Below are 11,213 nucleotides of genomic sequence, written 5' to 3' on the forward strand. Positions count from 1 at the left end.
GCATAGAGAAACTAGACAGAAGTTTTTGTCCCTCTCTAACACTATACCTTGTGGACATCCAATGGAGCTGAATGCTGAAAGATTCTGGACAGACAAAAGAAAGTACTTCTTCATGCAGTGCATAGTTAAACTACGGCATTCACTCCCACAGCAGAGTGATGGCTACCCACTTGGTGGCTTTAAAAGAGGATTACACAAACATATGGACGATAAGCCTACCAATGGCTACTAGCCATGATGGCTATGATCTGCCTCAACTGTCAGAGGCAGTATGCTGCTGAATACCAACTGCAGGAAACCACAGGAGGGGAGAGTGCTCTTATGCATGCTTGCAGGTCCTGCCTGCAGGCCTCCCATGGGCAACTGGTTGGCCTCTGTGATAAGAGGATGTTGGACTAGATGTGCCATTGGCCTGATCCAGCAAACTCTTATGTTCTTATGTTGTTCCTCAGCGAGAAAAGATTAGAGAGACGCACTTGGTATTCTTAGAATTGCATTATTTTTACATCCTTTCGTTGGCAGCTTAATATATTGGCTTTTTTGAACTACAGTACACAGCAGTTTTATGTATTTATTAGTGAAACAAAATTATCCAAAGTACAAAAACAAGTTCATACAAAAAATAATCCTATTCCCCATCCCACACATACCATGGGTTGTATTCAATAAAATCCTAGTCAGAGTAGGCCCATCTAAATTAATGAATCAAAGTTAGCCACATATATTAACTTCAATGGGTCTACTCTCAGTCAGACTAGCCTTGAATACCACCCACTCCCTCCAAAAGAGGTGAAACAAGCATTCCTCCAAAGGTAAAGGAGGGTTCCAAATGTGACAACAGGAAGACCACGTATCCCCCCGAGTCTTTCCATTGTTAAGGGAGACACAAGGACACAACAATTACACAGTTCTCCCAGATTTGCAGGAAGGCTTTGCCTATTACATCCCAAGAGAAACTAAAGAGCAGGGATTATTTTGCTCATGGAAGGCACAGCATATAGACACTCAAATACACTGGCAGCTGTAGCTTTCTCTTTGCAATTAAAAAAAATTAATGGCCTAGAAATTGGAAGGGAATTTAGTAGGGAATTTAGTCAGCCAGCCTCTGTGCCTGCTTGAATGGTTGGGCATTTTACAAAAGCAGGCTTTCTGTGCAAGGGAATACCAAGCCGTGGTACTACTCCTACTGTAGAAATGGCAGCAGACCCAACAAAGAAGCAAAGCACACATGGCTTATGAACGAACATCCTATCCTGGCTCAGAACCCCAGGTCCCAAAACAGTCTCAGAAGACTTCTCTTAGGAGTCATTGGGAAGACCAAAGAGCTTCACAGTGCCAGCTTCTCTGCTGCTGTCGTATTTGCCGTCTTTATCATCGCAGGCAAAGGCCAACAGGGGCCGCTTTGGATGCCATGCCACAGTGAACGTTGGGGACTCGCACTGCACTTCCCACAACTTCTCCCCTAAAGGACAAAGACAGAATTAGCCCAAGAACCAAGACAGCTGAACCTCTGACACCCTGTCTTTGGCTCATCTATAAAAAAATGCAGAATAATCAGTCCCATTGAAGAATTTCACAACACGACTTCCGGGAAGGGTGACTTCGCTTGTGCCTGCTTTTGGGACGGGCTCCCGCCTCAAAAGAAGCTTATTCAGATATAAATCAGTCAGAACATTTTTTTTTTGACTGATGAAATTTCTCCCGGGCAGGGAGAAACGTAGAGATCAACCTCAAAAGCCTGTTTTTGTTGGGAGGACTGGATTTCATTAATTTATGAGATAAGGTCCAGCCAACAATGCCGGACGGACTTCCTAACAAGCTCTATCTGTTTAAGCGATACGTTTATCTTTTCTTTAAAGAGAGAACGGACTAACAGGCAAGCACCCTTCTTTCTGTTATTTTTTTTACTTGGTTTAAATTGTTGCAGCAAAAGGAGATTTGTCAGATTGATCGGCTTTGGACAACTTCTGGGTGAGATATAGCTCTTCTCTGTTATTCACGAAATTAACAGCTTATCTCTGTTTCTGTCGCAAAAAGCTGTCCTGGAAGTGCATTCTAAAGATAATAAACAGAAGAGGGATTTCTATTCCTGATTTCTATTCCAAGGAATATTATATTGTCTGGGACTATTCTCTTTTTGGTCTATTTTATTTTGACGAATCTGCTTCTTCACGACGCCACTAACTGTTTTGATGCTGGGAACTAAATTTGTTTTGCATTCTTGAACATAGAGAGATAAGGCAGGTTGCTCTGTTTATACTGTGATGTCATCAAGCCTGGAATATTAACCCAATTGTTGCTGAAATAAGAAGTGGTTCTTCTTTATTTTTGTTTTGCTTTGTTTTCGTGGTTTTAAAAATGGCAATCAAGAAAGTGGCTGAGAATCTGGAAGTAACTATGTTTCAGAAAATAATGGATGAGATTGAGATAACGAAACAAACCCTGCGACAGGGTAGTAAGGAGCTGAAAATTGAACTGAGCAAAATGACGCAGGAGCTTAAAGAAATAGGGGATCCTGTGAGAGAGGAGGATGAGATCAGAGATGAGAAAAGAAAAAATAAAGGGAAGATACAAGCCCTGGAGATTGGAACAAATGTGGAATTGGAAAAAGATCTGGAGTTTATGGACTTTAGAAATAAAATCTACTGTTTGGAATTTAACGTTATCTCTGAAGAAATTAATGAAGATATTAGAGATAAAGTTATCAATGGCTTGGATAATCTTCTGGACTGGAATGATGTGATGGAGCTTGATATAGAGAAAATCTATGGAATTAACTGCAGCCATGTGACAACAGAAAAACTCTTAAGAGATGAGCCAGTGCATTTTGTAAAAAAGAAGAACACAGATATGACTTTACAACAGTATTTCAGCAACTTATTTAGAATGGATGGCAAGAAAATATTTGGGATAGAGGAAATTCCCATCAGACTCTTATTATATGACTATGGCTACAACAGCAAGATTATTATGGAATACTGATAATGGAAGATTGGACACTGAAATTACTGGACTTAACAGGACTATTGAAGATGGAAGATGGAACTAATAGGGATAATGGAATAATGGCTATTGAAATTATTGGACCTAACAGATTCTGATGAGATGGATTAATCGAAATGTTTATTTGGACTATGGTTATGACAATAAGATTATTATAATTATTAACAAGATGGATTAATTGACATGTTTATTAGGAGAAAAATTGATAGATATATTTCTTAAAGAATTGAAACCTCTCTTTGACTTTTTGTGGAAAGAATAAAGTAATGTTTATGACATTTGATGATTAATTAAGATAACTACTGGAGGAAAGTGATTTTATAATATGATTTAAGAGACAGGATTGTTATATATTGTAGACCTATAACTGATTTGATATGTGACAAATGGGAAGTCAACATTTTATCTTTTTTTGTTTAATCATTTTTGTTTTGTTTTGTTTTTTGTCTTTGAATGTTTTATGATTTTGTTTTCTATGTTTTATGAAAATTTGAATAAAAATTATTGTAAAAAAAAAAAAAAAGAATTTCACAACACATTCCTTTCACATAAAATTACAAGTGCAATTCAAAGCCAAAAGTTCTCAACCCACGAGAATATAGGAGGGATTTTTTAAAATGCCTTTTGTCCATAAATTACAGAAACTATTGCTTTGACAACAAAAGGGGGAGTGGGAAAAGAATAAATCTTAATAGTTATCATAGTTACCAGCTTCAACCCTCCCAAAAAATGCCACCATGCAGCAATTAGACTTGAAAAAAGACTAATGGAGCCAATAGGAGGCTTTTTCCAAGCCTAATTGCTACAAGGATTGGATGTGGGGCAAGGGGGCCAGATGGGAAGGTCCATGGCCTGTCAGTTCCCCACCCGACTTCAGACAGTACCTTCCCTGCAGCCCACCCCTGGATTCTCCCAAACCAGAAACACAAGGCTTTAGGTTTAGGATGGGACCAAAAACATCTAGTGTACCTCCAGTAGATGACTGAAAAAGTATAATATATATTGTGAATGTTTACTCAGAACCAACACTATGTTTACTTGAGTTTTTTCTTGGTAAGTGTTTTTAGTATGGCTATGACTTTTTTGACAGATAGTGGTAACAGCAGAACTTACCTGTTTCTACCTCTGCAATGTCAATGAAGTGATCTTCAGATGCTGAAGCCAGCATCTTCCCATCATGGCTAAAACTCAATGTCCTCACAGGCCAGTCAAGCCTGAAAAACAGGAGCAAATGGCAGGAGGAGAGAAATGCCTCTGGAAAGCACTAAAACCGTGCACAAAGCCAACAGCCTCCCACTTTTTTTCTTCCTAGCATCAGAGAGAAAATACTGCTATTGCCTATGGCAGTTCCATTTAGGTATCATGCCTAACAGTTGTTGATAAAGATGTCCTCCACTGATTAGTCTAATCACCTTTTAACGCTATCTAAGCCAGAAGCCACGCTCTTTGACTTTTTCTGTACCTACTGCCAGCCAACTGGGTTACCCAGAGTTCTATTATTACAAAAGGCAGAAAGTTTTCTCCTCTATTCTAGCGCTACACTGCTTATTTTATGTTACTTATAAGCTATTAAATGTTCTTGATCTCAAGTCACACACCCCTTAACTTCCTTTTCAAAACAAAATTCATAGATCAACCATGACCCCCAAAATTTCTTCCAATACTAACATCCAGTTCAGACCACATCAGTGTACAAGTGGTTAAGATTTATTAGCCCAATCTACACTTATGTACATAGGCAGATAAGATATAGACCTTTTAGCATCCCCAAGGTTGAAAAGAGCATTCAGATCACCAGTCAAGACAACTTACCTAGAAAAGCATCGCACACACACCAGCTCATCCACATCCCAGAGGCTAACCAGTGCATCAGCACTTCCTGTAGCAAAATACTTGCCCGTTGGGTCGAATTTGATACAGATGCAGTTTGAAGGATGGGCATTAATTGACTGGATGGGCTTCAGCTCTGGATAGCTATAGTAAGTTAAAGAAATCAAGTTGTGGTGAGGCTGAGGAAAAAGCAATCCTTTTACAAGTTATGTAACATCTAGAAATGTCTTCTTACTGGTCACCAAATGCAAGACTGAACCTGCTAGTATAATAGAAGCCCCAAAAGTTTCACAATTTAAATAGGCTTTGTAGCAGTTTTAAGCCGCTAAATAATGACAACATGGATGACAGAGTTTATTTGTAATCTAGCTACAGAATTCCCTAGAGTAGAACAGGAATATAGCATTGTTTTAAAAATATTCAAATGATAGATATAGAGGTGGAATTTTTTCTCATTGTCATTTTTTCCTGACACGCCATCAGTCAGGAAATGGGAAGGCACAAAACTGCTTCTGTTGCACTGACATGAATATGGGGATAAAGCAGGGGTGAGGAACATTTGGCCCTCCTGGTGTTGCTGAACTACAACTCCCATCAGCACCAGCAAATATGGCCAGGGATGATGGGTGTTGCAGTTCATCAGCAGTTTCCCACCCCTGCGATAAAGCTGTAGAGTTGTGCTAACTGAAGAAATATATGAGCAGGGACACATGATGACATCAGGGAAGAGTTCATATTTCTCCTAGCAACTGCTTGTGTCTTTATGATAGGTAACCCCGATCCATGAGCCTAGCTTTCTCCAAGCTATTCCCACCTGCCCCACACCCCACAAAGACCTTGCCCCACCCACTACCTAGACCAAAGACAAGACACCGAACTCACTTGCTGCCCTTCCTAGTAAAGGCCATGCTGAGGGTACCTGAGGATGTTGATGCAACCGTTGCCATTGGTGAGGAAAAACATGTTGTTGTCATTGTTCCAAGAGATCTCATTCACCTCAAACTTGAACTGTTCCTCGGCTTTAGACCGGTGCGTCTTGGCATCAATGAAGGTGACCACATCATCCTTGTTCCCTACTGCAATAGTCTGTCCATCAGGGCTCCAACAAATGTTAATATTCTCCCCTGTAAAAGGCAGGAAGGGTAAACTGAACCTACAGAACTAGTAAGGCAACACACAGACTTCTGCATTTTTAAGCCAATGACTTCTAACAAGATCAAATATACACAGCTCTATATAATATGCAATACAGCTACACTCCCTATATTCTTTTCATCAGAGATAGGGAGACTGTGGGCCTCCAGGTATTGTTGGTCTCCAACTCCCACCAAGTCCCAGCTAGCTCAAGATAGCCACATCATCAACATCTTAAAATCTTATTCCCCCTCCCCACCCCTCCAAGTGGCTTCTAGTGATTTTGGTGGTTCATAAAATGCTACCTATAATCTGATGAAAATGGAAATGGACTGCCTTCAACTCGATTCCGACTTATAGTGACCCTATGAATAGGGTTTTCATGGTAAGTAATATTCACGGGGGTTTACCATTGCCTCCCTCTGAGGCTGAGAGGCAAAGACTGGCCCAAGGACACCCAGTGAGCTTCATGGCTGTGTGGGGATTCGAACCCTGGTCTCTCAGGTCATAGTCCAACATCTTAACCACTACACCACACTAATACCTCCAATTAATGCTTTTGAAATACAGCCACAGTAAAATTACATTTTAGTCTCAGCCCAGCCCACGGGGGAGAAAGATGGACCTGGATCATAGGAAAGACAGAGTGTCCATGTGGTCAAAATTGCCAGTGGAGAGAGACTGTCTCTCAGGATCATCTTGCTCCATTTCTAGTATTTGGCCCTCTTAGAAGCAACAAACACTTCCCCCAGAAAAAGCACACAGAACAGCCTTACTTCACTGAATATTAGCATCACCTACCCTTGGTATTCACTGTGGCAATGCACTTAGTGGTGCGGACATCCCATATACGGATGGTTTTGTCTCCAGATGCAGTGACAAATAAATCTGGGTTACTGGGGTGCCAGCACAACTGATCCACGCTGTCTCCATGGCCACGGTAATTATTCTCCTTCACCTAGAGAAAAAGAGTAGTTTTAAACTAATAATACACACACACACCTCAAAAGAAAAAAATATTTTACAAAGACCGTTTGACTTATCATGCATCTATAGTCTGCCTAGCTAGGCTTAATCATAATCTAAGCACCATTATTCAAGCCAAGTGCTGTTTTTCATTCAAACCTCCTTTAGAAATAAAACCTGGGAGGAGTCTTGCCAAGAATAGTTGGCTAAGTAGGCCAGACGCAATATTATTGTTTATTAATTTTAAAGATTTATACCCCATCTTTTGACCTAAAAGTTTTCCAAGGATTATACAATTCAATATACAGCTATGGCAGTGGAACAGCTACAAGATGGGGGTCGGGGAGGAGAGATGGAGAGAGAATGACAATATTAAAGCCTCTTGTCAAGTCTCTGGTGTTCCTAACGCTACTATACTTGGAGGGCTGTGGTGAACTCAGGGGAAACAGCCCCTCTCCAGGAAGCATATTGCCAGGTAACCATCACTAGCTAAGGATTCAGGCATCTCCTCACACAGACCAGATGCAATGTGGCTCCTATGCTAATGGTGAGGAAGACAAGAGAGATGGGGGTAGTGGATGATATTAAAACCTTTGTCCAACTGTCTGGTGCAGTTGTAAGGTTGCACAATGCCCCAGTTTATCACAAGTACTGCAGAAATGCCTAAAGTTTCCTGTCCTGGCAATTCAATTCAAATTATCAGGCACCACTACAAATGACAAGAAAGGCATACACAACAAAACAAAAGTTGATGGGTCCTTAAAGAAAAGGAGAGCATAAGCTGAAATTTTGGCAATCCTTCTATCATTTGGGGAGAGGGCCACCGCTCCTTGATATAGCATCTGCTTCCCAGGTCCAATACCTGGCTACTGTGAGTAGGGCTGGGAGAGACCCCCTACCCCAAACCCTGGAGACCCACTGCCAGCCAGCGTTGACAATATCGAGCAAGATGCCCTAATGGTCTCACTCGGTATAAGGCAGCTTCCTATGCACAGTCTCTAGCTGCTGTTTTAATCGGCCCCTGCTCTTCGTTCCCCCGCGTGTGCCTCTGCCTCGCCTCTTCCTTCATGGGCCCCGCAGTATTAAGGGCGTCCCCAACACCACTGACCAGTCGATCCTTGTCGAGCACGAAGACGCTGGCGGTCTTGTCAAAGGAGCCGGAAGCGAGGCGACGGCCGCAGCAGCTCCAGGCGACCGAATGCACCTTGGCCCCGTGAGCCGGGAACTCGCGGCTGCGCGTGTTGGCCCGGAACAGGTCCTGCATGGCCTGCACGTACGGAGAAAGAGCCATGGCAACTTGGCCGGACCGAACCAAGCGCCGCTCGTCTTAGCAGCATCCCCTTCCGGGTGACAAAGTTCGTTGTTTCCGTTACGTCATCAGACCGGTCCTCTTGCTCTGGAATAAATATGCCGAATGCAAGTAAAGAGCTCCGAGCAGCGCTCGCTCTCTGTTCCAATGCGGAGGGGCAAGCAGGGAGGAAATTTACATGATAGGCGCGGAAAAAACTTCCTTTCGCATTGACCTGTATTCCAAAAGTCTGCTTCATTGGAATTCTGGAAAGCTGAGTGGTTGCTGTATGCGCGAAGGGAAAATTCAGAATTTAACTTGTGAGTTTGTTTTAATTTGTTAAACAAGAGTTTCATAGGAGAAGCGTTTTGCGCTTGTCTCTCTTTAAACCACGCAATGCTATCCTACTGGCAAAAATTTATTTTATTTATTTTATTACATTTTTAGACCGCCCTATAGCAATAAGCTCCCAGGGCGGTGCACAGCATAATAAAACAGGTTAAAATACAAAAACACAATAAAACATAATTAAAAATTTTCAATTTTAAATTCAAATTTTAAAATTTTTAAAATGCCTGGGCGAAGAGATAGGTCTTTACCTGGCGCTGAAAAGATAGCAAAGAAGGCGCCAGGCGTATCTCATCAGGGAGGGCGTTCCATAGTTCGGGGGCCACCACTGAGAAGGCCCTAGCTCTAGTTATCGTTCTCCGTGCCTCCCTATGCGTTGGGACACGGAGAAGGGCCTTCGACGTCGAGCGCAGCGACCGGGTAGGTACATAGCGGGAGAGGCGTTCTGCCAGGTATTGCGGTCCGATGCCGTTAAGGGCTTTATAGGTAAGAACCAACACTTTGAATCTGGCCCGGAAACATATTGGTAGCCAGTGCAGCTGGGCCAGGACAGGTGTTATATGATCAAATTTTTTTGTCCCAGTAAGAACTCTGGCCGCAGCATTCTGCACCAGCTGAAGTTTCCGAACCGTCTTCAGAGGTAACCCTACGTAGAGTGCATTACAGTAGTCCAATCTAGAGGTTACCAGAGCATGGATAACTGTGGCAAGGTTCTCCCTATCCAGATAGGGTCGTAGTTGGGCTACCAGCCGAAGCTGGTAGAACGCATTCCGTGCCACCGAGGCTACTTGAGCCTCCAGTGACAGGAGCGGATCTAATAAGACCCCCAAACTACGGACCTGCTCCTTTAGGGGGAGTGTAACCCCATCTAGGGCAGGTCGGGCATCAACCATCTGGGCAGAGAGCCCTCCCACCAACAGCATCTCAGTCTTGTCAGGATTGAGTCTCAGTTTATTAGCTCTCATCCAGTCCATTATCGCAGCCAGGCAGTGGTTTAGTACATTAACAGCCTCACCTGAAGAAGATGAAAAGGAGAAGTAGAGCTGCGTATCATCAGCATATTGCTGGAAACGCACTCCAAATCTCCTAATGACCTCGCCCAGCGGCTTCATATAGATATTAAAGAGCATGGGGGACAGAACTGAACCCTGTGGGACCCCATATTGGAGTATCCAGGGACTCGAGTAATGCTCCCCAAGCACCAGCTTCTGGAGATGATTCTTGAGGTAGGAGCACAGCCACCGCCAAGCAATGCCTCCAACTCCTAAGTCCGCAAGACGTCCCAGAAGGATACCATGGTTGATGGTATCAAAAGCCGCTGAGAGATCAAGGAGAACCAACAGAGTTACACTCCCTCTGTCTTTCTCCCGACAGAGGTCATCATACAGGGCGGACCAAGGCTGTTTCTGTACCAAATCCCGGCCGAAAGCCCGATTGACATGGATCCAGATAATCGGTTTCATCCAAGAGAGCCTGGAGCTGGTGAGCGACCACACACTCTAAAACCGTGCCCAGGAACGGAACATTTGCTACCGGTCTATAGTTGTCAAGATTTTCAGGGTCCAAGGAGGTTTTCTTTAGGAGCGGTCTCACCACTGCCTGTTTCAGGCAGGGTGGTACCACTCCCTCTCGTAAAGAGGCATTGATCACCTCCTTGGCCCATCCGGCTGTTCCGTTCCTGCTGGCTTTTATTAGCCATGAGGGGCAAGGATCCAGAGCAGAAGTGGTCGCCCGCACCTGTCCAAGCACCTTGTCCACGTCCTCGAGCTGAACCAACTGAAATTCATCCAATAAAACAGGACAGGACTGTGCTCCGGACACCTCATTAGGCTCAACTGCTACAATATTGGAGTCAAGGTCCCGGCGGATGTTTGCGATCTTATCTTGGAAGTGTCTCGCAAACTCATTACAGCAGGCTATTGATGGTATTATTGCGTTCTGAGGACCAGAGTGTAAAAGTCCCCGAACAACCTTATAAAGTTCCGCTGGGCGGTTAGAAGATGACTGAATGGAGGCAGCAAAGTACTGCTTCTTCGCTGCCCTCACCGCCTTCACATAGAGCTTGGTAGAGATCTTCACAAGTGCAAGACCACAGCCGTCGGGAGTTCGTCTCCATTTGCACTCAAGCCGTCTCCTTTCTTGCTTCATCACTCTTAGCTCCGGGGTAAACCACGGAGCCAATTGAGCTCTGCAGAGGAGAGGGCGCACCGGGGCGATCGTGTCAACTGCCCGGGTCATTTCCGTATTCCACAGATTGACCAGGGTTTCAACAGGAGCGTCAGTTTTATCAGCCGGAAAACTCCCCAGAGCCTTCTGAAAACCTTCAGGATTCATTAGTCTCCGGGGGCGGACCATCTTAATAGGTCCTCCACCCTTGCAGAGGGGAGAAAACATTGTGAGCCTACACCTCAATAGGCGATGATCTGTCCATGACAGAGGAATAGATGTAAAATCCCTCACTCCCAGATCACCATCCCCTGCTCCAGTAGCAAAAATTAAGTCTAGAGTGTGCCCCGAAATATGCTAGGGCCAGTAACAAATTGAGACAGCCCCATGGCTGTCATGGAGGCCATGAAGTCCTGAGCCACCCCAGACAAAGCGGTCTCGGCATGAATGTTGAGATCCCCCAATACCATAAATTTGG

At 43.8% G+C, this 11,213-nt stretch overlaps 1 protein-coding gene across 1 annotated transcript; it reads right to left on the reverse strand.

Annotated features, from left to right (window-relative positions):
- Positions 1-557: 557 nt before the first annotated feature.
- On the reverse strand, positions 558-8,421 carry THOC3 (THO complex subunit 3). The gene is made up of 6 exons (XM_061617524.1): positions 8,042-8,421; positions 6,769-6,925; positions 5,753-5,957; positions 4,816-4,977; positions 4,117-4,217; positions 558-1,462 (listed from the first exon to the last, which is right to left on the reverse strand). The coding sequence occupies exons 1-6, from the start codon at positions 8,222-8,224 to the stop codon at positions 1,299-1,301; spliced, it is 972 nt and encodes a 323-aa protein (XP_061473508.1). The 5' UTR covers positions 8,225-8,421; the 3' UTR covers positions 558-1,298.
- Positions 8,422-11,213: the final 2,792 nt, after the last annotated feature.

The sequence above is a fragment of the Rhineura floridana genome, chromosome 3, assembly GCF_030035675.1.
Source record: "Rhineura floridana isolate rRhiFlo1 chromosome 3, rRhiFlo1.hap2, whole genome shotgun sequence".
NCBI classification, from domain to species: Eukaryota; Metazoa; Chordata; class Lepidosauria; order Squamata; family Rhineuridae; genus Rhineura; species Rhineura floridana.

Excerpts from the sequence above, each read along its gene's own strand:
- THOC3 (XM_061617524.1), bottom strand. The coding sequence starts at position 8,224 with ATGGCTCTTTCTCCGTACGTGCAGGCCATGCAGGACCTGTTCCGGGCC. Across the intron at positions 6,926-8,041 it reads TGCTCGACAAGGATCGACTG|GTGAAGGAGAATAATTACCG; the intron begins GTCAGTGGTGTT and ends CTTTTTCTCTAG. Across the intron at positions 1,463-4,116 it reads CATTGCAGAGGTAGAAACAG|GGGAGAAGTTGTGGGAAGTG; the intron begins GTAAGTTCTGCT and ends TTTGTCCTTTAG.